General features: G+C 37.4%; 1 protein-coding gene across 4 annotated transcripts in view; it reads left to right on the forward strand.

Annotated features, from left to right (window-relative positions):
• Window positions 1–27154, forward strand: part of HELZ (helicase with zinc finger) — a 157944-nt gene that overhangs the window by 76021 nt on the left and 54769 nt on the right. For all 4 annotated transcript variants that reach the window (XM_019637764.1, XM_019637763.1, XM_019637762.1 and 1 more), the window contains 7 exons: window positions 4841–5019; window positions 7948–8066; window positions 9648–9793; window positions 11073–11220; window positions 18260–18443; window positions 20274–20502; window positions 26852–27056. In XM_019637764.1, the coding sequence (XP_019493309.1) occupies window positions 4841–5019; window positions 7948–8066; window positions 9648–9793; window positions 11073–11220; window positions 18260–18443; window positions 20274–20502; window positions 26852–27056 (1210 nt within the window). The remainder of the gene's footprint in view (window positions 1–4840; window positions 5020–7947; window positions 8067–9647; window positions 9794–11072; window positions 11221–18259; window positions 18444–20273; window positions 20503–26851; window positions 27057–27154) is intronic.

The following is a 27154-nucleotide window of genomic DNA, read 5'->3' on the forward strand; positions in this document are numbered from 1 at the left end:
TTGGTAGAGCCTGTGTATGTGTGTTTATGTTTGTGTGTGTGTGTGACGTAGGAACCAGGGCACTCTCTATCCTGGTGCACTGGGCTTGGAAGCAGTGGAGTAAAGGCCCCTCAAATCTTGGTCAGCCTAGCACATAGGTCATTTGACATTTTGGGGCAGTAGAGCTGTTGTTGATAAACATTAAAACCTATTTGACTAGCATTATGCTTAGCTTTCCCATGTAAAATTATGTTTTGGGGGAGGTTATAATTCAATATGTAGAATGAGAAGTTAACATTCAATTAGAGTGCATATATATATATATATATATATATATATATATATATATATATATATATATATAGTTGTAGTGGCCCAAATACAGAAACTTGCCTTCTAGCAGAAAAATCTCACTTCTCCACAAATCTCAAGAGTGGTTCTGTCAAGATGGAAAAATATTTAAACATATTTAAATTCAAATTTTATGTTATTTCATTTAGTAAATGAAATAAAATAACTAAAGGTTTGACTTCTCCGCGTATTTTTTTTTTATGTGTGGCTTTGCATTTTCACAATAATTTTTCTCCCTGGGAAAGGCGTTAACTTGTGACTGTATTTCCTACGAGGATTAATGCATTGAAATGTTAGGACTTATTAGCTCCATCAATTATTACATTAGCTCAGATTAATTTATAATTTTCCTAATGGACAATAAACTTGAGAGGTATGGGAGATGGATTAGAGAACATTAGAATGGCTGCGCACTTTGGGGAGAGCAGCTTTATCTGAATTGTCCCAGGATGCAGAGGGAAGAACACAAGAGGGCACTAAGGATCTACATATGACCTTGAAGATGGGGTGTCTATGGAGTAAGACTGATGAAGTTTGTCTTCTTCACAGTATGTTTAGAGTGGGCCCTGGTAAACGTGTGAAAATAGTCAACAACATTACATACTTAATACAGTACATATGTTTAAATATGCATACTTATGGTTAAAATGTATAAAATTCTATTAGTTGCCAGGGGTCAAGCTTAAAATATTTGGGGATGGAGGTTGTAGAAACCATTTTAGATTACATTTAGTTTCAGTTTTTACTTCTTCCTTAGAATTAGATTTTAAAATGGAATAGAGAGGAAAACAGTTTCTTTCTATGTATGGTTCTGAAGATCAGTATCTGGCTCTGGCAAAGTTATCACTTAGTAGGTAGAGATTATCTATGAAGAAAGTCTGTGCATTTACTGCTTTCTGGGCAAATAGAAGATGTTTGTTATTTTATATAGATCTTTAAAGAGACAGATTTTCTTTGGGATCAGATCTTTCGGATTCTGTAGTATCTTAAGTAATAGCATTTTGGGGGGTTTATTGCATATGAATTCAATACATGAATAAAATTTCAATCAATTAAAATGTTACATTACCAGACAATCTCTTATGTTTAAGTATCATATACTTCATATGTGGATGGTTTGTTTCTAGAAATATGTAAATTACTTAGTTGGTGTCACATTTTATACTATGAGCTTAAAAGAGTCACTGGTCACTATCAATTTTCCAATTTTAGGAAATGTTCTTAATGTGTTTTAAATAATCTTATAAACAGTGTGTCTACCTTAAATGTTGCACAAAATGAAAGTACATAGAAATTATTTAAATCTTTTTAAAGTCAGCACTAGAATATTATACTTTTAAGGAAATATAGACCAAATGATCAAATTTTGGATTTTTGCTAGCTTCAACTTGAGGTAGCTTTCCAAGGTGATTACTAAAAAGTTAGTAGTGAGATTTAGAACTTCAATTTCAATTTTTTTCTTTGAGGAAGAAGCAGTGCTTGGTGTTAGATTTAATGAATTATTTAAATCACGTTTTCAATTTTACAATGAAATGTTTTTTTCAAGAAAATATGGAAAATACAGAAAAGAACAAAGACTAAAAATAATCTCATCAGCCTGAGATAAATACTACTACTATTTTGGAGTTTAATTTCTAGTAATTTTTATGCTTAAATACACATACTTTAGTTAATATTAATGGAATCATTTGTAAATGATTTTTTCAGATAGTTTGCAAAATGAGATTTTTCATATATTTAAAAGTAAATTCAGCTTTGCTGATTTGATTAATATTTTTTATTAACCCCTAAAACATATTTAAAATTTTTTCATCTTTTAGAAGTTTACAATCCTTGCTGTCATAGTAATGTTTTTTTTTTTTAAGATTTTTATTGGGGAGTTGGGGGGATGGGAACAGCGCTGGGGAATTGGGGGAAGGGGAACAGACAAGTTGCTGTTGTTTTGTTCTTCAGTCTAGTTGTGGAGGACGTTGCTTCACTGGCCCAAGTTGGCACCATCACTGCACTCTTCCTGGGTGAGGCAAATCACTCACCGGCTTCTGGACGGCCACTCACTGTGGCTGCTGGCTACACACAGTAGCCCATGGCAACCCACTGCAGCAGGAGCTGCAGCCTACGGTCGCCGGCGACTCATGGCAGCACAGCTCTAGGTTGAGCTGTTGTTCAGCTACTTAGCTGTGGAGGCAGTGTCACTGGCCCTCATATGTGGGATCCGAACAGGGGTCCTCTGGCATCCCAAGCCAGTTCTTAACCATTGCGCCACTCGGCCGGCTCTCATAGTAATGTTTTAAAAATACATTTCTTTACTTTCTTCTATTACAGTTTATCTTTAGGGACATTTATTAAATACATTTTTTTTTTTTTTTTTGCTTAAAGAAGACAGCCAGTTTTAACTGTTTCATGGAGGGTTACAACACATTTTAGAAGATCATGAGATTAGTTTTTGTGCATTTTGCATTTGAGCTGCCTTTGAAATATTTTAGAAGAGATTGATGTTAAAGAAAGAGTTAGATATGCATTCTGGAGCTCAGAGGTGATGTCTTGGCTGAAGGGAGAAACATGTGTGAGTCATTAGGTGAATGGTGACAATTGAAGCCACGGGCCTGGATGAGATGGTTAGGAGAAAGAACAGAGCTAGAGAAGGGGAGTGAATGAAGACTAATCCTGGAGGAACCCTAACCTAGAGAGGTAGAAGGACCGCAGGGGAAGGTGGAGTCATGGAAGCTGAGTGTTTAAAGGAGGGGGTGACCACAGGACTTGCTGCTAGGAAGTCACGTAACTTGATGGGCCCAGAAATTGTCCAAATGATTTAGTGCCGTGGAAGTTCATTGCCTTTGACTGTCCTGACTTCTTTCCTGTTCCATTGACTGCTCTCCTTTACTGTATCCCTCTCCTTTTCCCAGCCTCTACATGTTGGCATGGTCCATCAGTCATTCTTCCAACTAGTTTCTTTGTTATCTACACTTACTCTCCAGGTGATCTCATCTAGGCTCAATGTTTAAGTATTATTCCAATTGTATCTTTCTTGTCCGAGGCATTCTTCTAAACTCCAACCGTATATACCCCCTGCTCACTGGGCATCTCCACTTGGATGTCCATTATGAATACGCCCAATACTGAATTCTCAATTCTCACCCCAGATCTGTTTCTCCCTTTCACCACCTCTGTAAACACTACTGGCATTCACGTGGTTTCAAAGGAATGGAATCATCTTTGTAAATGTCACGTCGAGTTCATCAGTAAATTCTGTCAGCGTTACTCTCAAAGTGTACAGTGAATCTGACCATTTTCACATCTCCACTGTTACCAGCATAGTCCAAGTTATCGTTTTTTCCTTGTCCAGATCCTTACAACAACCTCCTCTAACTGGACTCCTTGATTCCGTCCCGTCTCTCTGCCAGTCAGTGGTGCGTTGCAGCTATCCTGTGTTGGCTTGTGAGAGCCAATCATGTGTATATCTTCCCAAGTTCATGTTCTATGACATTATGTTGGTAGCTTGAAATTGACCATAGTAGTAGGTTTTATACCTCAGAAATCAGCCAACACAAATCAGTCCCCACCCCTACCCCAGAGGTGGCTGTTCAACATTTACCAGCATACCATTGTCCAGTACCCCCTGGCCAAAACTCTGTCTTCTGTCTAAAGAAACAAAGTGGCCCTTTGAAAACATAAGTCATGTCTTAACTGCCTGTGAGAACTCTCCGCTGGCTTTCCATTAAAATCAGAGTAACTAAAGCCTTTATGAAAGTTTGCAAGCCATGTGATTTGTCTCTGTGCTTGAGCGTAGCAGACAACCAGTACATCTTCGTTATATGGGTGAGTTAGAGATGGGTAGGTTATAGACAGATGGATGGGTTGTTTCTGTACCATCTTAGTAATTTATTGCTTGAGGCCTACTTATATTTTTCTTTTGCAATTAGTGAAAGAGATCCTGTTTCTTAAGATTTTCGAATTGTCCAAAGTTTATATTTATTTTTAAATTTCTAGAACCTTAGATAGAGGTCTATTTAAATATAGGTATAAGAATATATTCTAAAGTGAACTGCAGATAACTTTTTAAATTTCTATTGTAAGTATGCAGTTCACTATTTATGAGCACAGATAATTAAAATAGAAATTAAGTACTTTTTTGTAAGAATTTCTGGTAAGAAAGTAATTCCCCAGTGGGAGTGCTTTGAACTTAAACTGTAATAATGCTTATGAAAGTGTGTGCAATTCTCCCATCCCGGTATTCCCAAGTTTGTGTTCCATTCTATTGTAAGATCAATCTGAGCCAAAAATTATTAGATATTTATTTTATGGTAGTGCATATGCTTTCTGTTTGAATCTTTTTTTGGTAGGGGGAAGTCACAGTTGTATGTTAAATTCTAATCCAGTAGAATGTTAACAGTTATCAGATTTACTTGTTAATTTTCAGATATTGTCTAAAATAATAATGTTGATAATTTGATAATCAGATACTGGTAAGATATTAATAAATATAAATAGGAAATATTATCTTCTTTTATAGGGTATATTTCAGAAATCGCTGGGTAAAGACTGTTCACCCAGTTGTGCATCAGTACTGTTTGATCTCAAGCGCACATTCCACCTTTCAGATGCCACAGAAAGAAGATATTCTTAAACACCGAGTGGTGGTTGTTACATTGAATACTTCCCAGTACCTCTGTCAGTTGGACCTTGAACCTGGTATGCTGACTCCAGACACAGAGAGGGGGGTCTCTGAATGCTTAGGGCTCTGCATTCAGTTTAGACCAGGGGTTGGCAACTACAGCCTGTGGGCCACATCGGGCCTGCTGTCAGTTTTGGTAAATAAAATTCTATTTGACGGAACACATCCATATCCATTTATTTCCCTATTTATTACCTATGGATGCTTTTTATGCTACAACTGCTTAGTTGAGTAGTTGCAACAAAGATTCTGTGGCCAACAAAACCTACAATATATATTACTTGGCCGTTTACCAAAAAAAAAAAGGTCAACCCCTAGTTTAGACATTTTAGTGACTGCTATTCTGTTCTCTAATTGATCAGATGGTATTTATTTACTATTGATCATGTGAAAAATTCAAATTTGGACAGTGTTGGTGTTTTTTACAATTTTTTCAAGTTTTTGTTGTAAGATGCTTCTGTGTCATATGATGTAGAGACAACAATCATGACAGGTTTTTTTTTTACATTCCATTAAGATAATTACATATAACTATAGGAACTATGTAAAATCAAACTAATATTATATGAAGTATAGATACAAGGTGACAAGACATTCTGATAAATATGGCAGAACTTAACCATCTAAAAGTGGTATCACCTTAAGGTAGTTTCTTTGGAAGAATATTCATTTATTACTGTCATAATTGTTAACATTGCTCAACACTTTTTTGCTCTCTCCTTTTGAAATTGCTTTCAGAGCCAGTGAGAAATTCTTTTGAACATCCTGGAAGGTAGAGACTGTTCTCTTCACCTTGTATTCCTGGCACCTGGCCCAGGATAGAGACACCTGGAGGCCTTTGATAAACCTCTCTTTATCTTAAATGAATGAATGGTGGCCAAATGTTCTTTTTTTTGAGAGTAGATTTAATTTTAGAAAAGCTTCAAAATCCTTCTGAGACTTGTAAGTCTTTCTCAGACTGGTAAATAGGTAGGTGATCAAACTGAGCAGTAAATACCAGAAGGGATAAAAAAGAAAGAGAGGGAGAGGGCGAGAGATGTGCCTCTCAGTAATGAGACTTATTTTCTTGTGCATGCAGCTCATAGCTGGCTGGTGAGGGCAGTTACAAAAGCAGAGTTTCAAAAATGTTTGAACAGTGACTGCATCATTGGAATGAGTTATATTTCCTCCCAACTGACTTCTTTGAATGGAACCACACTTATTTGAAATGTAAATTTTGGTATGTTTATTTAACAATCAGTCTCATTACTTTATGATTATACTCTGCATACTTGCTACCTAGATGAAATTCCCAACCAAGCCTCCTAAACATTATAGTTTCTTGAGAAAGAGTAAAGAATGGCTTTGAAGAGCCTGAGTATCAAGACTACATGTTAGAAGTCGACTGTGTGCTTTGCTATGGGCATTGTTTATACTTTATTTCATTTAATTCTCATATCAACCCTGTGAAGGGTTATTTTACAGATAAGATAACCAAGGCTCAGGCTAAATCAGTAATGAATTCAAGGTACTTTTTACTAGCTTAAGCAGTAGCTATAACAATTTCATGATTTATCCAGTTCTTGATTCAAACCTAGCTCTATTTAATTAAAATCTTATCTAATGAAAACAGTAGATTTTTTCCACTAGTCTCAGTTTTTTCCTCCAATTTAATCGTATGTTTTTTTAATCATCTTCCTTAATTAGTCTTGTAGCACAAAATCCACAAATTCTCCTCAACAGAGAGAAAAATGCACGTGTCCATATCATGCTTGGGCCCCTGTCGGTAAATAGACAGCAGTTATTAATACTTGTATTGTCAACCATATCCATTTTTTTGAATGGATGATGATGAGGGTTATTATTGCCAGTCAATAAGATTTATTTGAAAGTTTCAACCTGAAAACAAGTTGCATCAGAAGGTTGTATAAACTGATTGTTTGGAACTTGTTGATATTCACAGAAATAGGGATAGAAATAGAGGTTAGGTTCTTGGGCCACCTCACAATGGGTTAATTCCAAGAGATTTATAACTCATCATTCTGTTAAGAAACTATGCTGCATTCTTTGTTATTGTTAGTAAAAAGAGCCTCCCTGCCTGCCCCCGCCCCCAGTAAGTTGGCAGCAGGGGACAACTATTTCTTTTTCCACACTGAGACAGCAAGGAGAGTTTTGGCTCTTTCCCCCCTTTTAGGGGCAAAGCGACCTGTCCTCCTTTCTGTGCAGATTGCTCTGCCCCTCCCCCCCCCAGCACGTGGGATGCCTCCAGCTGTAGGTTTGCCTCTGGGGGACATTTGATAATGTACATTTTTGACATTTGTTAGTAGTCACTTCTTTTTGCAGATTGGTGATTTTTTTTTTCAGCCAGGGTAGGGTCTTAGACTAAAAAAAATTACACACACAACACAATAAATCTAAACGATCAAATTAGTGAATTTGCTAATAGATAACCTTTGATTTTAAATTTAGATTGTAACTTTCTCCTTTATATTAGATTTTGAGTATGATTTTCTTTATTTTAATGTCTAATATTCATGTTTAGGTTAAAGTTACTTATAAAGTTCCACTGTTTTATTTTTGGTGTTTTACTGAATAAATAGTGAAAGGACTTTGGGCCTATCCATGCTTAGTTGCCAGCCCTTCTTTTTGGTGAAAAGCCACTATCTTGTACTTCTAAAATATTTTTAAATATACCGATTCAACTGTTAGTCTTGGGGCCTGTAGCACCAGATGCCATTTACATATCTATAATTGAGTAAAATAGCTATTCCTTTTAACCTCTAGTTTTTAAATAATGATTTAAATTGACGATTTTCTAAATTGAGGATTAGCATTAAAAGTACTCACAACTCCTAAATTAGCACACTAAACTCTTCCCTTAGCAGAAAAGAAAAAAAAACCAAAACATAAAACTACCTTTATTGCTGCTGTAACGTGCTTTACTGTGTTTCTACTGTACTTTGTAGGGTTTTTTACGCACATTCTATTAGATGAAGCTGCCCAGGCCATGGAGTGTGAAACCATTATGCCTCTAGCATTAGCAACGAAAAACACTCGGATTGTCCTGGCTGGTGACCACATGCAGGTAAGTATTACCCTCTGAGTCATCACACTGAAGGGAATTTTGAATTCTATTTTGACATAATATTCTACTTTATAAAACATCCAATGAAATTGTGCCATGTGTTATAATTTAAGTAGTTTAAATATTTCTGTACTAATAATGAAAAATACTGGTGTTTCTGAAGACACATTCCTATCCCACCACTTTTATTCTTCGGATAGAGAGTGGAATGAATGAGCCTACCAGTGTTATAATTTTCATGTTTATCAATGTTTTAAGTTCAGTTCTCGACAACATATTTATTTGATTCTTTATAAAGCAAACTTAAGTTATCCTTCCTACGATTCCCTAATTCCTATTCCAACATTTGTTTTCCTGAAGGGTTAATTTTTCACTATCATAAGAAACAAAGTGCTTAATTAAATAAAATGTGGTCAAAGTCTCAAAGAACATGTCTGATTTTATGCATTTGTATACCTATATATGAAAGAGAAATAGAAATTTTCTATTAAAATATCTGTTCTACATATCTCTTCTGCAACTGTTGATGAAGCTTGAACCTATGTAGTATTGTAGCTGTCAGGACATCCAGGAAAGAGTTGAATGTAGAGGAACAAATTCTGTTTTTATATCTTTGCCGAAAGTAGTTTAATTTTATTCTTTGGCGGTCAAAGGTATACTCAGGAATGGTTTCTTATACTTTATGAGATAAAGGAGGTTATTTTGCTAATTATTTAAAAGCATTTTATTCATAGGCTAAATACCCGACCAGCTCACAATTTGAAATAGTCGATCAATTTTAGTGAAATAACTGATTGACTCTGCCAATGATGCAATGGGTTGTATTTCTGAAATTACTGAAGTAATAGTTCTTTATGATTACTTTGGAAGAGCCCTTTATTAACCTATGTGTAAAAACTCTAGGTCACTGTGGATATATTGAAATGAAAAGTTGGAAATTTTAGCCTAGTTCTTTATAGTAGTAAAATTATTCATAGAAATTTTTTTTTTAAAGATTTTTATTGGGGAATTGGGGGGATGGGAACAGTGCTGGGGAATTGGGGGGAGGGGAACAGACAAGTTGCTGTCGTTTTGTTCTTCAGCCTAGTTGTGGAGGACATTGCTTCTCTGGCCCAAGTTGGCACCATCATTGCGCTCTTCCCGGGCGAGGCATATCAGTCGCCGGCTTCTGGATGGCCGCTCACTGTGGCTGCTGGCCGCTCACGCTGGCTGCTGGCTACATACGGTAGCCCATGGCCACCCACTGCCACAGGGGCTGCAGCCTATGCCGTTGCCAGCAACTCACAGCAGCCCAGCTCCAGGTTGAGCTGTTGTTCAGCATCTTAGCTGTGGAGGGCAATGTCACTGGCCCTCATATGTGGGATCCGAACCGGGGCCCTCTGGCGTCCCAAGCCAGTTCTTAACCATTGCACCACTCGGCCGGCCCAGAAAATATTTTTGATTCTGCTTATTCTAGTGTTCAGCATGTTGAGATTTAGGACATCAGAAGTTTCAGCAAAGTGGAATTTTTTAAATAAGTAGGTTAAAAAAATACGATTTGTATATTTAGTTAAATTTTCTCTGTATGTTTGTCTGTTACAGCTCAGTCCTTTTGTTTACAGCGAGTTTGCCAGGGAGAGAAACCTTCATGTTTCATTACTTGATCGACTCTATGAGCATTATCCTGCCGAGTTTCCATGTAGGATCCTCCTCTGTGAGAACTACCGCTCCCATGAAGCCATTATCAAGTAGGTGTGAACTACCCTGTCTGTGTCACCCTTCCTGTGGTCTGGTGGGAAGTAGCTCAAAACAGCACTGTCACCAGGGACCGATTATTTCCAGCAGAGTTATATGGTGTCTCTAGGGTTACAAATTATATTTAATTTTATGTCTGTAAAAGAACACTTCAAAAGCCCGAGCTGTGATTTTTCACAAAATAGGGTAATTCTGGAAACTAAAATGTTAGGTTCCACTAGCTATGGCATATTTTTCTGTGACTGAATATGCAATAGATAGGTAGAGCTACATGATGTAATATACAAACATATGGACAAACCATACAGTGGTTTGCATATCGTGTCTTGCTATGTTATACAAAGGAGTCTGTTTTAAAAGAAAGGAAGGGAGGAAGAGAGGAAGGAAGGAAAACCATGAAACTTAGTAATAAAGTTTTTAAAGGTTTCTATTAAATATAGTATGTATCCATAAAAGTAAAAATATCTTGAGTGATAGCTCAGTGAATAGTCATAAAGCAAACATACCCATGTAACTGGCATCCAGATCAAGAAACAGAACATTACCGGTGTTCTTAAAAGTCCGTTTGTGCTCCTTTCCAGTCGCTACGCCCGTCAAAAACTTACAGTGTTTTAAAGTTTAGTATAATTTAATAATGTTGATTATGTCAGTCATGCGAAAACCATTTTTAGGTTTCTCTGAAAGCAATAGGATAGATGTTAAACTATAGATTGAATTAAGTATGGCTTTTATTGATAACTCAAAACAGGATTGCTGTTTTATTGTTGCCAGTCATTGCTGGAGTCACTGATGAGCCCAGTACTAGACAGTATCTTCATCAGTAAAGAGTATTCATTTTACAGTTGAAGACTGGAATTCCCTTATATATATTGTTTCAGTGCCTGTATGTCTCTGTGTTTGTATATGATTCACACAAATAAAAATGTGTATCAACCAAGAAAACATACTGGCCAGCGTATTTTGTCGTAGAGCAAGATTCTCATCTAGTATTGAACTGTTGTCATTTCTTTACTTTTTGTATTCTGGCTTCGTACCTTACCTAAATCAATGGTTTAGCAATGGTATGTATACCAGGAGCTTACTCGGTTGCTAATGTTGTAGTTAATTGTGGAGAAAATCTTGGCCTCATTGGTATTAGATGTTTGGATTAAAATTAATCATGGACAGAAAGCAACATTTTTAGGATTGACTGATATTCTTTTTTTCTTATGGGTGAATACAATTTTCATGCCAGATTACTCTTTATTTATTTATTGTGATCTTTTTCTGCAGTTACACTTCAGAGCTCTTCTACGAGGGCAAACTGATGGCCAGTGGGAAGCAACCAGCACACAAGGATTTCTATCCACTCACTTTCTTTACAGCACGAGGGGAAGATGTGCAAGAAAAAAACAGCACAGCTTTTTATAATAATGCAGAGGTACCTTAGTTCTTTTACAAATTGTTAACATTTCACAGTCACATATCCTGACCTTCTTGAGCGTTTATTTACAACTTTGAGTTGGCATCATATTGCGTGTTGACTTCATTTACATGAAAATAGTATGTAAAGTTTATTCTTTCATGTATAACATTGATTTGTTAAGATGACTCTCCTGTGGCAAACGAAGACTTTGATTTTACATTTTGTCTTATGATAAAATACAAAATATATGGTTCAATGTAAAAGAAAAGCCAGTATTATTTTCATACAGATTATTTTTGTTGGCCGTGAAACGTAGACTATGGTTACATTTTATAGTGCATACTCAAATGAGGTGTCTGGTCAGGCAGCAAACCGAGACCTGGTGAAATGTTTAAGGGCCAGGCAGAGACCCTTCAGTTAAGTTCTGGCCGTCACAGCGAGAGGAGCTTGGACTTCAGGAACCCAGAGGGGCGGTGTGTGCATGTTGGTCATTGAGGGAATGGTTCTTGATCTGATATCCATCTTCCTTTGTTCCTTGAGTCCCGTGCTTTACCCATTTTATTTTCAAAGAGATGGCTTTTATTATGTAAGTAATTCACCTTTCCTTTTAAAAATTGATCAGAGGCTTGTAGTTATAAGTCAGTACAAGAAAATCAATAGTACCCACTTGATAAAATCCTAGCCAAAAGCAAAGAAACTTGACATTTTAGTTAGTCTGTGCCATTTAATTTTAAAAGGTAAACTTTTCTTTGAATGTTTGAAATATAGACAAATAACTTTAGGGTCTCCCTTCATTGCTTTTACACTCAGGTTGGAAACCACTAGCCTGGAAACTAGGAAACCCGCCATGGTAGGGGTGAGCGTCCTAACAGGGAGAGGCAAGCCTGAAACCCAGAAGGCTTGGTGGTCCTACTGTGACACCAGGGGTCAGAGCTGATCCCTAACTTTGATCTCAAGGCAGAATTGATGTTTGTGGGAGGCTCAGCTTTGCACCCTGGACTACTAGTTCCTTCATGGTGACAAAGTGTGTTTCCCAGGAAACCCACAAACTATAGGACAAAGAAGGTGCATCTTCCTGGATTGTCAATTTTACTCAAAAATTTGGGGGGGGGGAGAAATATCTTCCATATTTAAAAAAAATACAAAGATAAGATTTGTGTGACCTTTAAATATCAAACATGTAACTTTAGAGAAATTTGAAGTCACCTTGCACTTCACCACAATAGCTTGGTTGGTCAGTCACTCTCCTCAGCCTCGTGAGTTACTGCAGTCAAAACTGTGAGGCATGCGAGTATTGCCCCAGAGGCTCTTTCTACAACGGGTGAGAGCTGATCTATGTTCACTGGAGCTGATGGGGGGGTATTGGTATTGTTTGGGTTTATAGGCAAGATTTTCCCAGTTTTGAATAGACACGTTTAGACACTAAAATGTTTTTTGCCTAGAAGTCCTGGACTTTTCTTTCTTTTCTTTTTTTTTTTAAGATTTTATTGGGGGAATTGGGGGAGGGGAACAGACAAGTTGCTGTCCTTTTGTTCTTCAGTCTAGTTGTGGAGGACGTTGCTTCACTGGCCCATGTTGGTATTATCATTGCCCTCTTCCTGGGTGAGGCAGTCGCTCGCCGGCCATTGGATGACTGCTCACGGTGGCTCACGGCAGCCCAGCTCCAGGTCGAACTTTTGTTCACCATCTTAGCAGTGTCACTGGCCCATGAGGGCAGTGTCACTGGCCCATGTGGGATTCGAACCAGTGGCCCTGCTGCTCAGAGCTGGTGTCCCCTGCCCCCAAGCTAACTTTTAACCAACGTGCCACTCGGCCGGCCCTGGACTTTTCTTGAGGGTAGATCATTTATTGGTGGAACTCAGATGTATTTTGTGTTCTAGAGCAAGTGGCACCAGTTACATCAATAGGGGAAAAATGAGATTTCTTTTATAAAGGTTCTGATGAAAATTTAAGAGGACATTATAAAATTTGAGAATGGTTTGGATTTCATTATTATGAAAGTAATATAGTCTTACAGGCTTAAAATCACAAGGAACTTAAAATAGAGGATGAAATTAAAAGAGAAATTAAATAACCTGGAGCTGAATGCTAATAGCATGTTTGCTCTGTATAATTGTCCTTTCTTCAGGGAACATGGTTTTCAGTTTTATATAATGTGTTTGTCTATTGCCTAAACTTGTGTCTTCTTTCACATGCTTAAAATGGTAGAATGAAAGATAGTGAGAAAGATCATCTGTTTTTTCTTGATTCTGACTGAACTCGTATCCCACAATAATGAAATGGTCTCAATGTAATGCCAAGTTTGGGGGAAAGAAAAGCAGAATTTAAATACTAAGCACCAAGACATGATTCTTAACCTTGAGAAATTCAGTCCAAAGAGAGGTGCTATGGAAACAAATAACTATAAGATAGTGTGAGAGGTAGACAAAGCTGTATAGATGTAAAAAAATGAATCCATCAGGTTTGATGGAACCTGCAGCATAGAAAAAAAAAACCATAGTTTTTGCCTCGTATATACTGGGACTGTATTTTTTTAAAGATTTTCTTTTTATTGGGGAATTGGAACAGCGCTGGGGAATTGGGGGAAGGGGAACAGACAAGTTGCTGTCGTTTTGTTCTTCAGTCTAGTTGTGGAGGACGTTGCTTCACTGGCCCAAGTTGGCACCATCATTGCGCTCTTCCCGGGCGAGGCAGATCAGTCGCCGGCTTCTGGACGGCCGCTCACTGCGGCTGCTGGCCGCTCATGCTGGATGCTGGCCGCTCATGCTGGATGCTGGCTACATACGGTAACCCATGGTAACCGACTGCAGCAAGTTGAGCTGTTGTTCAGCATCTTAGCTGTAGAGGGCAGTGTCATTGGCCCTCATATGTGGGATCCGAACCGGGGTCCTCTGGTGTCCCAGCTTTTAACCAGTGCGCCACTCGGCCAGCCCCTATACTGGAACTTTGTCGTATGTTTTTGTAATTGTTATATCTTACTGGTGGATTGACCTTGTTATTATGAAATGTCCCTCTTCATCTCTGGTAACATTTTTTTTGGTTTTGAAGTTGATTTGTCTGATACTAGTATAGCCACTCCAGCTAACTTATGGTTGCTGTTCGCATGGTGCATTTTTCCATCCTATTGCTTTCATCTTACTTGTACCTTTGAATCTAAAGTATATCTACTTTAGACCATGTCATTGCATCATATTTTTGCTTTTTTAAAAAATCTAGCCTGAAAATAACTGCCTTTTGTTTGAATTTTTTAATTCATTCACATTTAATGTTATTATTGGTACAGTTGGATTAGCTGTGCCTTTCGCTTTTTGTTTAGTATGTTGGTGTATTGTGTTTTTTGGACGCTTTGTTTCTCCTTTACTAATACCACTGTGTAAATGCACTATACCATTAAGTGCATTTTTCTAATGTCACATTTTAATTACTTTAATTATTTATTAACTAAATTTTTTGAGTTGTTTTCTTAGTGGTTTCTCTCGGGCTTACAGTCTACATCTTAACTTATCTGAATCAACTTCAGATGTAAACTGATTTAATTCCAATGACATATGGAAGCTTCACTTCTATATTTCTGTATTCTCTCTTTCCCTTTTTTGCTATTACTGTTTTTCATAGTATACCTTTAAATTACAACTCAACAATACATTGTTATAATTATATAATTTTATGCCTTTTAAGGATCCTGAGAGAAGAAAGGAGGGGCAAGTACATATTTATAGAGTTTGCTGTATTAACCTTACTTCCTATTCTGGTTCTCTTCACTTCTTTCTGTGGATTTGAGTTACCATCTTGGTGTCAGTGTTCACTCGCCTCCTTTGTGCTCTTATTGTCAAATATATTACATTTCTCTATGTGGTAGCCTAGCAATGCAGTTACATACGTGTTGTTTTCTGCAGTGTTATTTAAATCAGTTAAGAGGAGAAAGGAGATGAAATATAGACTGTTATACTGTCTTTTATGATTAACCACATAATTACCTTTAGCAGTATGCTTCGTGTGGATTTGAATTACTGTCTGGTGTCACTTGCCTTCAGCCTGAAGAACTTCTTTCAGTATTTCTCTTAGGGCGTGTCTGCCAGTAAGGAATTTTTTCAGTTTTTGTTTATCTGGGAATGTTTTTATTTTGCCTTCATTTTTAAAAGGTAGTTTTGCTGGATATTAGATTATTGGTTGAGTTATTTCTTTCAGCATGTTGAAATATGCTTTCCTTCTACTTTATTGCCCTCAGTGTTTGTGTTGAGAAGTTATCTGTTGATCTTATTGGAGTTTCTTTATCAAGGATTAGTTTGTTTTATCTTGCTGTTTTCAAGATTTTATTTTTGTTTTTGACTTCCACCATGTTCACTATCATGTGTCTGGGTGTGGATCTCCTTGCAGTTATCTTGAAATTCACGAGCTTGATGTGCAGATTCATGTTTTGTTTGTTTGTTTGTTTGTTTTATCAGATTTGGAAAATTTTTAGCCATTATTTGTTTGAGTATTTTCCACTCCTTTCTGTGTCTTCTTCTGGTTCTCCCTTTATGTGTATGGTGGTGAGCTTAATGGTGTTGCACACTTCTCTCAGGCTCTCTCTGTCTGTCTCTCTCTCTCTCATTCTCTTTCTCTTCTTCAGGTTGCATAATCTCTGTCTGTCCTCATGTGGGCTGATTTGTTCTTCTGCTAGTTTCAAGACCTACTTACTGTTGAGGCCCTATAGTGAATTTTCATTTCATTTATTTTACTTTTCATCTCCCTGGCGCCCAGATTGCCCCACCGTGTGATCCAGTTGGAGTGGCCCCTTGACAGAGACAGAGTGTCGCCAGGCGGTGAGGCTTACCTTGACCCTCTCCTGGGCAGAACTTAGGCAGCAGTGGCTGTGAGAGCATGTGGAGCTCACTGCTCACTGGCTGTCCCACCCACGCCACCCCTAGGGAGCAAGAGCTCTGTGTGTTACGTGTGTGTGGAATCTGTGCTGCCCTCCAGGTGCCACCATCCAGCTGCTGCCATTACCGAGTGTAGATCTTCTGCAACCCAGAGCTGGGGAGATGGGGGTCTGCCGATATTCACTGGCTGCTGAACCTACCTGGAACAGGTCTCCTGTCCTAGGCAGCTGGGGGGGGATGCCAGCTGTCCCTGCTGCCAAGCCCACTGCATCAGCTCCCCTGCAGTACAGCCTGTGCAGGAAGGGGAGACTGCTCTCTTCATCCCCTGTCCCACTCCGATCCTCCCAACTTAACGGGAGACGGAGGTAGGGGACTAGGCACCACCAGCGACTGCTGCCAGCTGCTCAGCATAGATAGGCCTCCTTTAGTACAGAGCTGCGAGAAATGGGCGCGCTGATGTTCCCCAGTTGCCCAAACCTCCTGGAATAGCTCTTGCACCCCAGGGAGCGGGGGGGCTGGGAACTGCCCCTCGGCTGCTGAAACAGTCCTGCAGACAGGGCTGTAGGGGGGAAGGTGCAGTCCCTAGTTTGAATGCCCCAACCTCCCACTCTTCTCACCGAGTTCCTCTCGATTTTGTTGAATACAGTAAATGCTTCTCAATTTCTTAGGAGCTCTTTGATCAACCTCCAGAGACTTTGAATGCCTGTCTGCTCCTTTTGACCAGCTTATTAGATGTCTGTCTGGGAGTTTTCCGCAGGCTCCTTACACCACCATTGCAAGTCTGTGTATTTTGACGACAGTTTTATGCTGCCTAGAATATAAGGGAGTGAAGAGAGGGATGGAGAAGAGAAATGGTTATGCGTTGTGTGTGTTCCTAAAAGCAGAGATGTCTCCCTAACTTTCAACTACCCCCATATCTAACCAAATAGGTACAGGCAGCTTTGTCTTATTCCTTATTACAGTAGACTCAGACCTGCCTTCCTTGTTCCTCACAGTGAGAGCGCCATGCCTTCAGTTCCGTTTGCTCTTCAGAGTCCTTGGACAGTCTGTAATTGATGCACTTGCTGTTATATCCTCATAACAAAAGGGCGGCTATAGTCTGCCTCTGTCATTCATTGAATTTGTATCTGGAAGTGGGATCTCCATCCTAGCTAGTAATTTTCAAGTTCTCAAAAGGAATAAAAACTGTCAAATTTTATTGAGTATGTTTAATATAAATTTAAGTAGATATTATTAACAAATAATAAGTAAATAAATATTTAAAAACATTACAAAAATGTCTCCTTCCTCTCTAGACTCTTGCCTGACCCTCTTTTGAGCTTTTCTTATATATTATTTTAATTAGGAATTTGTTTTCTAAATATACAGTAATCTTTTAGCAGGCAAGGAACATGTTTTATTAATCATTGTATTTCCCACTGTGCTAAGCGTTGACACTGTTTGATCCATTCATTGAGTTAAGATAGATTGCACTAAATCGAAAGCCCAGGAAGTGGTGTCTAAAACATTCAGTTGGGTAAAATAGGGCGTTACTTTATTGCAGGGTTAATGAAATGGCTTAGGTGAACTTGTACCACTAGGAGGCAGTGACTTCTTCTGACAGTCTGTCTCTCCAATCCAAACCTGTCCTGTTCCCAGCTTGGTTTGGTGCCAGCTGTAGGCTGCTGCTTAGTTATGTCAGTGGGGGAGGGGCAGTGCTAGACCTCCTACTGCTGAGACTTAATAGTGGCACTGACTCTAGGAATCTTCTGGTTTGTTGGTTGATTTCATTGGCTTGATCTGGAGAGAGTGGACTGAGAAATACTGGGAGTGTTGGACTTGCTTCCCTCTTTCCCTAGATGGGGTTGCCATTTCCATGGCCCTGTCGCTGCTGTCCTTCCTACACAGGAACTTGAACCTGTCCCCATTTAGAAATGGAGGCTGGGTAAAGGGGAGGGGCCAATTACCAATCACACTGTCTCTGATTTTCATGTTTTCACTGGGTGTATTATCATAGAATTTTACTGTTTGGAATGTGAAGACAAAGTTTTTATTCTTACTGTGTTCGTAACAGCAAAGCATTAATCCTATTTAGAGGTAATTTTATATGACATTTACTAAAAGTGAATCCTTTATACATCTATTTCAGTTACCGTGTTCTTTTCACTAAACACTTGTATAACTTTGGTATGTATATGTGTGTTTGTTTAAAGGTATTTGAAGTGGTGGAACGTGTGGAAGAGTTAAGAAGGAAGTGGCCAGTAGCGTGGGGGAAGTTAGACGATGGCAGTATCGGTGTGGTGACCCCGTATGCTGATCAAGTGTTTAGGATACGTGCTGAACTTCGGAAAAAGAGATTATCTGATGTTAATGTAGAAAGGGTGCTAAATGTTCAAGGTGAGTATTAATTGACACGAACTAAGTTATTCAGATGCTTAAGTCTTACAGTGGGTGCACATTTGATTTTTAATTCTCAAATTCTCATTTCTGGACAAGTAATGTATTCATGTCATGCCAAGCTCTTTAGTGCCAAATTTGGTAATTAAAGGTCAAGCTCATTTACATATTCATTGGATTTTTATATCCAAATATAAAAGGAAATATAAATAAGTGAATTTTTAAAAAAATTTTTTATTGTTAGTTTCAGATGTACAGAACAATAAATGAATTTTTAATGACTATAATTGTGTAAGTGCCACACACATTATCTGTGTGCTATCATTACAGTCACCAGAGCATATAGCACCTACTGTTGTACTCTATCTGAGGACTAACTTGTTCATGAATATTTTTTAAAAATCTTGTCAAGCAAGTTCTGTTTAAATGCATTTTTAAAGGCACTTGTTTTTCATCTATAAACTTTCCTAAGTGAGTAGTTACCAGCAACTCTTTTAAATTGTCCTTGTGTAATTAGTTGCTATAAAATTTGTGCTTTTAAATACATGAAGCAACACTATGATGTGAATGCTAACAAAGCCCAATACAAGCTTAGGTTTCATGGTAATATACAATAGGAAGAGTAAACAGTTCCTAAATCATGGGGGAAAATGGCTCCACTGTATCATGTGTTGTCCCAATCATGCAGAATTTGGGTGTGTATTGTAGAAGGAATATTACTAGTAAACTAGGAAGCACCCAGAGGAGATCTAGGATAGTTAATGGTTTAGAAACTGCCATAAAGGAGTCCGGAATGGTGGAAAGAGCTAGGATGATTTGGCCTACAGAAGAGAAAACTAAAGACTGACGTTAACACTGTATTCAGATATTTGGAGACCTGTCATAGAATGAGGGAATAGATGTGTTACTGTACGAAAGAGCATTGAAAGTGATGTATAGGCTTCCTTATGGAATCAGCTGTGTCCGCCTTGGTCAACGAGAGGCTAGATGACCCTGCTTCAAGGAAGGGTCCGTGTATTGAGTGTACAGATAATCACTAAGTTTGGTTTCAGCAATAATATTTTTAAAAATTTTTAATAAAATTTACCATTTAACCATTTTTATGTGTTCACAAATGCATAAAATGCCACAGGTCAGTGGCATTAGGTACATTCACATTGTTGCATAACTATCACCACCATCCATCTCCAGAGCGCTTTTCATTCTGTAAAACTGAAACTCGGTACCCATTAAACCATAACTCCTGTTTCACCTCCCGCAGCCCCTAGTGTACTTTCTGTGTATGAATTTGACCACTCTAGGTGTACCATATAAGTGCAGTAATACAGTATTTGTCCTTTTGTGACTGGCTTATTGCATTTAGCATAATGTTTCCAAGATTTATCCAGTTGTAGCATGGGTCAGAATTCCCTTTTCAAGGCTGAATAATATTTTATTATATGTACATGCCACATTTTGTTCATCTGTTTGATGGACACTTGGGTTGCTTTCACTTTTTGGTTGTTGTGAATAATGCTGCTATGACACAGGTATACAAATACCTGTTAGAGTCCCTGCTTTCAGTTCTTTTGGGTATATTCCCAGAAGTGGAATTGTAAGATCATATGTTAATTCTATCTTTAATTTTTTGAGGAATTACCATACTATTTTCGTAGCGTTTTATACACCATTTTACATTCCCGCCTACAATGCATGAGTTCCAATTTCTCCACATTCGTGCCAACACCTGTTATTTAGCAATTAACCTTTTAAAAAAATGAAATGCTTTTATCCTGTCAGTGGTTCAGAATAACAATCTTAAGTCTTTTATTTTTTATTTTTTTTTAATAGGAAAGCAATTCAGAGTTTTGTTTCTTAGCACAGTACGTACAAGGCATACTTGTAAACATAAACAGACACCAATTAAAAAGAAAGAGCAACTGCTGGAAGATTCCACAGAGGACTTAGATTATGGTTTTTTATCTAACTACAAACTTCTCAATACTGCCATCACCAGAGCACAATCCCTGGTTGCCGTGGTGGGTGATCCCATTGCTCTGTGCTCTATTGGAAGATGCAGGTAATTATGTGTTACTGACTGAGACCTTCAAGGGGAAAATGGAGAGTAATTTGCATCCCTGTGTGTACATTTATTTGTATGACCTCTTGGCTAATTAAAATCAGGTGTAGTCTTACCTGATCTGCTGTAGGAACACAGAAATATATTGCTTTGAGTCTATTCTAATGAATATTGCATATTCATTCCTTCATTCATTCATTCAGTCATCATTCAACAGATATTTTCTGAGTGTCCACTGTGTCCTAATAACTCTTCTAGCCACTGAGGATAGATATATCAGTGAACAAAACGGACGAAAATCCCTGCCTTTGTGGGGCTTGCATTTTTATTGGGGAGGAGAAGCAGACTGGCAATAAACAAAAAAAGAATACTATGTAGTATTTTATGTGGTTAGTTCAAGGCAAGAAAAGTGCACATTAAGGGGAAGTAGGAGTGATGGGGTGGGGTTGGCTGGTTGGTGATTGTGCGTAGTGTGGTCGGACCTCACTGAGAAGCTGACGATGGAGGTGAGGGAGTGAGCTATGCAGATGTCTGGGGTGAAAGTGCTCCAGGAAGAGGGAGCCGCTCATGCAAGGGTGGTGGTTTTGTGTTTGTGTGTATCTTTGATGGAAACTACATTTTATATCGATACTTCATTTTATTTCCTTCATTATTGTTTTAGCTTGTTTTTTTGATGAATTTCCTCCACTCATTTTCTCTCAAGGCTTCTCAGTGTAAATAATTCTTTGTATCTGGTTAATCCAAAGAATCTTAACAGAAGAGGTGGTCACTTGTCTTCGGATAGCATTGTTAGTATTCTTTAGATTGTAGTCATAGGAACTATTTCTACTAAAATGTTAAAATAGCAACATAAAAATTTTCTCTACACACTTTTGATTTAAACTAGTTAATAGGGATTTTAACTATAGGAAGCCAATATGTAAGACTTGGCCTTTCCGGTATGTATTGAAAAACTATGTTAACGTTAATGAAAAACCAGTTGAACAGAAATTTATAATATTCTCTTATGAAAAAGAAAGAAATACACTGGGGATTACTTAAAATTTTATAAGTATTCTAGTACCTGTCCAAGCGAGTTCAGAATACTAGAAAGAGATATAGACAGTTCCGAATATGCTGTTTTAATGTGTTAGAATTAAAGCAGACAAAGCTGTTAGGAAGGGGCCCTCTTTAAACCAGCTTTCTGTTGCAATATAGATATGGCAGCATTTTATTGTCTGTTTCCCTGTTTCAGCAGGAAAAAAGTATTCTGTGGAAAGAGAAATGACTTGGGACCTTTAAGAATAAGCTGCATGTATTAGAGTTTAAGATTCCAAAAGAAAGTTAATATCCTTGATAGGGGAAAACCATTAACAGAGGAATCAAGTAGAGTTTTAATTTGTGACTTACATTATGAAAAATAACCTTAAAAAAACCCCAAACTTGAATGGTTTATGACTTATTTGTGTATAGCTAAACAATTCTGTTGTAAAATACCTTTAATTTCATATTTTTAAAGGATTTCCATTCATTTTTAGCCACTAATGACAAAAAATTGGGAAAGAGAATATATTAATTTCAAGTTACAAATGAATGAAAACTAAGTATATTAATTTGGCCTCCCTCCTGAGAATTTTGCTTTAGTTACTTTACTATTCATTGAAAGTATATTTGGTTAGAATATTGCTGTGATATTTTCCCATTTTTGTTTTTATCATTTGATCAGTGTGAGAACACATACAGTTTGATTACAGTTTAATATATTAAAACGCATGTATAAAATAGGATGAAATGTATTAACAAACTCGAAACTGTTAGGGGGATAAATAGGTATAACAGAAGTCTTGAGCCACATTAGTTTTGGACTCTCCTTATAAATAACTCCAAACATTTACCAACATGAGTATTTTTTAAGAACCCTTACCCTTTTCTGTAGAGTCATGTTATACTGTGAATTGCAAGAGGTCAGCATTTCTCACTCCTCTCTGACATAAACCATTACTTTCTCAGAGCAAACAGGTGAATGATTCATCTTGAGGCCACACTGTCACAATTATCCAGGGCTAATTTTTAACTTGAAGCCAGCTCTGTTGGTTGCTTATTTCTTACTACTGAGCTGGGGTATGTCAAGGACTTCAAAATAATTTATAAGCTAAGCAAAATATTTTCAGAGCGATAGATACATTGTATAGGGAGAAAAAAGTCATGTGACCCATGGCTAAATGGGAATAATTATCTATATTATTTGGACGGTTTAATCATGGCTTTAACCCAAAAGTTGAGGCATATGGATATTTATTTATGCTTTAATCTTTCGAAATTCATTAGAAGTTAATCTATAATACAAGTAAACCTGGAGGATGAAATGTGATTCTTAGGTACTATAATAATAGAGTGAATTTTTTGTAGTTTGAGTTAATCAGGAACCCCACCCCCATTCAATATGTACCCAAAAAAATATATATTTTCAAATATTGATCAAATTTTCAAGGAATAACTACTGTGTATATTACACCATTTAGAAGGCAAACAGTTATATAATTGTTGTAAAGTTTTTTGTTTTTTTTAAGATTTTATTGGAGAATTGGGGGAGGGGAAAAGTGTTGGGGAATTGGGGAAGGGGACCAGCCAAGTTGTTGTTCTTCAATCTTTGTTGTGGAGGGCGCCAGTCACCATCTGGCTTCCCATAGGCAGCTCATGGCCTCTAGGCTCAAAGTGCTGTGTTCAGCCTTAGTTGCGGGTGGGCGTAGCCACCATCCTATGCGGGAGTCGAACCAGCAGCCTTGTTGTTAAGAGTGCACGCTCTAGCCACTGAGCCATCCGGGCGGTCGCTCAGCTCAAGGTGCTAAGTTCAGTCTTAGTTGCGGGTGGGTATAGCCCACCATCGAACACGCAATCTTGTTACACCAGCTTAGCCATCATGCCACCTGTTGGCAGCTCAGCGACAGCTCAGCTCAGGTGCAGCATCACTGGCCCATGTGGAAATCGAACCAGTGGCCCTGTTGCTCAGAGCTTGCGCTCTTAAGCCAGCTCTTAACCAACTAAGCCACTCGGCCGGCCCCTGTTGTATTTTTAAATAGAAATTTTTCTATTAACCTGAAGTGAATGCAGTGAATTCTCCCTTCCCCATCACCAAACCAACAACTATAATACAGTAGCTGCTGTTTGTTGACAACATTCTCTCTGCCAGGTGCTAGGTTAAGTGTTTTGCATACTTTGCCTCGTTCAGTCATCCCAAGAACTCTGCAATATGGTTGTTTTATTTGCATTTTAAATAGGTAGCCTGATTCAGAGAGTTGAAATTATTGCCCAAGGTCACATAGCTACTAAGTGGTTCACTCAAACAGATGTCAGATTGACTTCAAAACCCAAGCTCTTCTCACTGGGTTACCCTGCCTTTCCCAGAAAGTAATGAACATTGGATAAATCTCTGCACTAAATAGGGAACGGCAAAGGGGAGTCATTCATTTCTCCAAACCAATGTGTTTGGAGTAGGTCTGCCTTTTCACTGAATTTCTTCATAAACAAATTCATTTATTCAGTGAGATATAAACTTCTTTCACATATGTGTAGAGATTTATATGTATGTGTAGGTATACATTTCCTCCTCTCCTATTTCTATCTCTCTCTCTCTGTCTCTGCCTCTCTCTGATCTAAGGACATTAAGTGATTTTTCAGTGTTTTATCAATGATCCTACAAGCAAGGTAAGCATAAAAACAAAAGCAAATTTTGTGTTCATGCACTGATTATAAAAGTAAGGTTATGTCCTTTGAAATACTTACACTACAATGTAAAGATACACTTGAGTTCTCTAACCAACATTACTAGAAAAAATTGTTAACATAATAATACGTTAATGCTTTAGGAAGGGGGCTGAGACTGGGTGAAGGCTTTAAATAAGGATGGTGGTGAATTCTTACCTTCATTTTGAGTGTAGTTGAAATTCTCAAGTGATCTCCCAGCTACAGAAATGCCTTGCATAGTATTTTATTAAAGTATTAGGGAGTTCAAGGGCAGAGTGAATAGTCTTTGAAAAAGCTTTCACAAAGAGAGAAAAAAAGGAAAATTTTTAAGCTTTAAAACTAAGAACTCTTAAAGGAAAAAAATACATTTCTCTGAAAGTTTAAAAGTGAGAAATAAGAGTCTTTCCAATAATAAAGTATAATAATAATACCATTGATGTCCTATTTTACACAGGAAACTGAGGTACAAAGAGAGGTTAGCAATTTGCCTGAAGTTCCACAGCTACTGAATGAATGACAGAGCTGCAGCTGAAACCCAAGCAGTCTAGTTCTAGAACCCATGCTCTTGACCGTTTTGTTATACCAGTGCATTAATTAAAAGACAAGTGAGCTTTGAAATGGAAATTTCAGGGTACTTTCAGTAGTTTAACTTGATTAACTTGTAATAAGTGTTTAGTGTAACTACTGAAATGGTGTCCTTTAGCTCAAAAAGCTGCTTCTTTGAGACCCCTGGGATCTTGCAGACACTGTCACCAAGCTACTAGCTTCTCGTTCAGTGTGAAGTTGTTTGAAGGTTCTGCTTAACTTGGTGTTACTTCAACTCGTGTTCAGTGCACTTGAGGTCAGTGAGGGCAGCATAGGAACTGAGGATGGAGTTTAGAAGGGTAGCTTGAAAATGGAGCATGTTCCAGCATTTTTGCTCTGTAAGCTGGAAATGAAAATACGTTATGAGAAATTGGTATTAAAAACTGAGTAAAAGCCAATCCATTTTCTCCTTGCTGTTTTGCTGTGTCTTGACGCTTAACACAAATACTAAATGCCACTCTGTGAAACTGATATTTTATCAGCTAGACCAAAAGAACTTCTTCCTTTTGAATACAGCATATGGAATTGTGGTGATAAATATTCATATAGTTGAATATTGTGGCTTTTTAAATTAAAAGGGTGGGAAAGTTTTGGATTTTAGATCCTGAGTGCTACATTAAACATAATCCTTCCTTAGCTATCAGACTATGAGAAACAAACTTGATTCCTTCTTAAGGGTCCTTCAGAGTAAACATAAAGGGCAGCTTTTAGTGTACATTTCTTAGCAACACACACTTCCTATAACTGAATGACTGACTATCTTGTTAGCCTTTATGTCTAATTGTCAGGAATACATAATAATATTTTGTAGCATTTTTACTTTCACTGTTGTTGGCATACAGGCCTGAATTTTTTCTGGACCCCATTTTTTAAACTAATTTTTAAAAAATTAGAAAAGGTGGTAGAAGTCATATGTAAGAGAAACAGTTTGAAATTAAACTGCAAAGTTCTATGAATATATTAATAACCTGATTCCCATTCATATACTAACTTTTATAATGTAAACCTTTTCATTTATGCTTCTTGAAGCCACCTTGATTACCTGCTGTCCACCTGGACACAAGGATACCAACATGGGAAGAATCCATATCACATATCTTTTATAGCATAATAAAATATTATTTGAACCTCATATTAAAGATAGGTATGCCTATTTATAATAGTCATCTAAGAATTTTAAACATTTTATATGTTGTCTTTTGTAATATGTATTAATATTTTAATATTGAGATAATTTTCAAAATGTAAGGGACAACAGTATACAATTGCAGCAAGTTTTGAATGTATTTTTCTCCTTTACTAGTTATTAATTTGATTAGGAAATGAATAATCAACATTAAAATTAGCATTCCAACTTCCTGTATTTTCCATAATTAATTTAACTCTTAGTCAATTAATGTTATAACTTGTGCTTGTGACAAGAATTTGTTAAGAGAAAAATATAGGAGTAGCTAATTATTTCTTAATCTTCATGAGGAGATTATCTACTTAGTGGCTCAGATTTATGTCCTGAGTTGGCTTTTCTTAGTCATCTAGTACCATGCTACTTTAGTTCTATAATACAAATTAGTTTAATTTGTGTGTGTATGTGTGTGTGGGGAGGGGTGATATATAATGTGTATATGTGTATATAATGTATATATATACATACATATGTGTATATAAGTATGGGCAGAAGTTCAAATCTTAAATGAGCTATCATCAGTTTTGAAATTCTTATTATATGTGGATAGCAAAACCCATCATCCTAAATTAGTGTGGATAATTGAGTATTAACCATGCTACTTGCAATTGATCAGCTAAAATTAATAGCATACTTTGTGTGTTCTATAATACTAGACATGACTCTAATTTCAGAATCAAACTTCTGAAGTCTTGTGATTTAGTGGGAAGATAATACCTGAATCATAGTCAGATGAATATTGGACATAAGCAGTTGTGATGGCAGGGAAGAAATTTGAAATTATCTTTAGTTGTTTATCTTCATTTCTGTGATCTCATCCACTGAAATTATGAACTAATTCTTCTATCTTTTCTGTAGGAAATTTTGGGAGCGGTTTATTGCCCTGTGTCATGAAAATAATAGCCTACACGGAATCACTTTTGAACAGATCAAAGCTCAGCTAGAGGCTTTAGAATTAAAGAAGACATACGTGTTGAATCCATTGGCACCCGAGTTTATTCCGCGGGCTCTAAGACTGCAGCATTCAGGAAATGCCAACAAGCTGCAGCAGTCACCCCCCAAGGTAAAGCTCATTCATGAAACTGAAGAGGTTAAACGGACAGAAGAGTGCACAAGTGTCAAAGGTTTATTGGGCTATGTGTCACTTTTTTTTTTTTTTTT

This window comes from Hipposideros armiger, unplaced genomic scaffold (genome assembly GCF_001890085.2).
Source record: "Hipposideros armiger isolate ML-2016 unplaced genomic scaffold, ASM189008v1 scaffold_34, whole genome shotgun sequence".
Classification (NCBI taxonomy): Eukaryota; Metazoa; Chordata; class Mammalia; order Chiroptera; family Hipposideridae; genus Hipposideros; species Hipposideros armiger.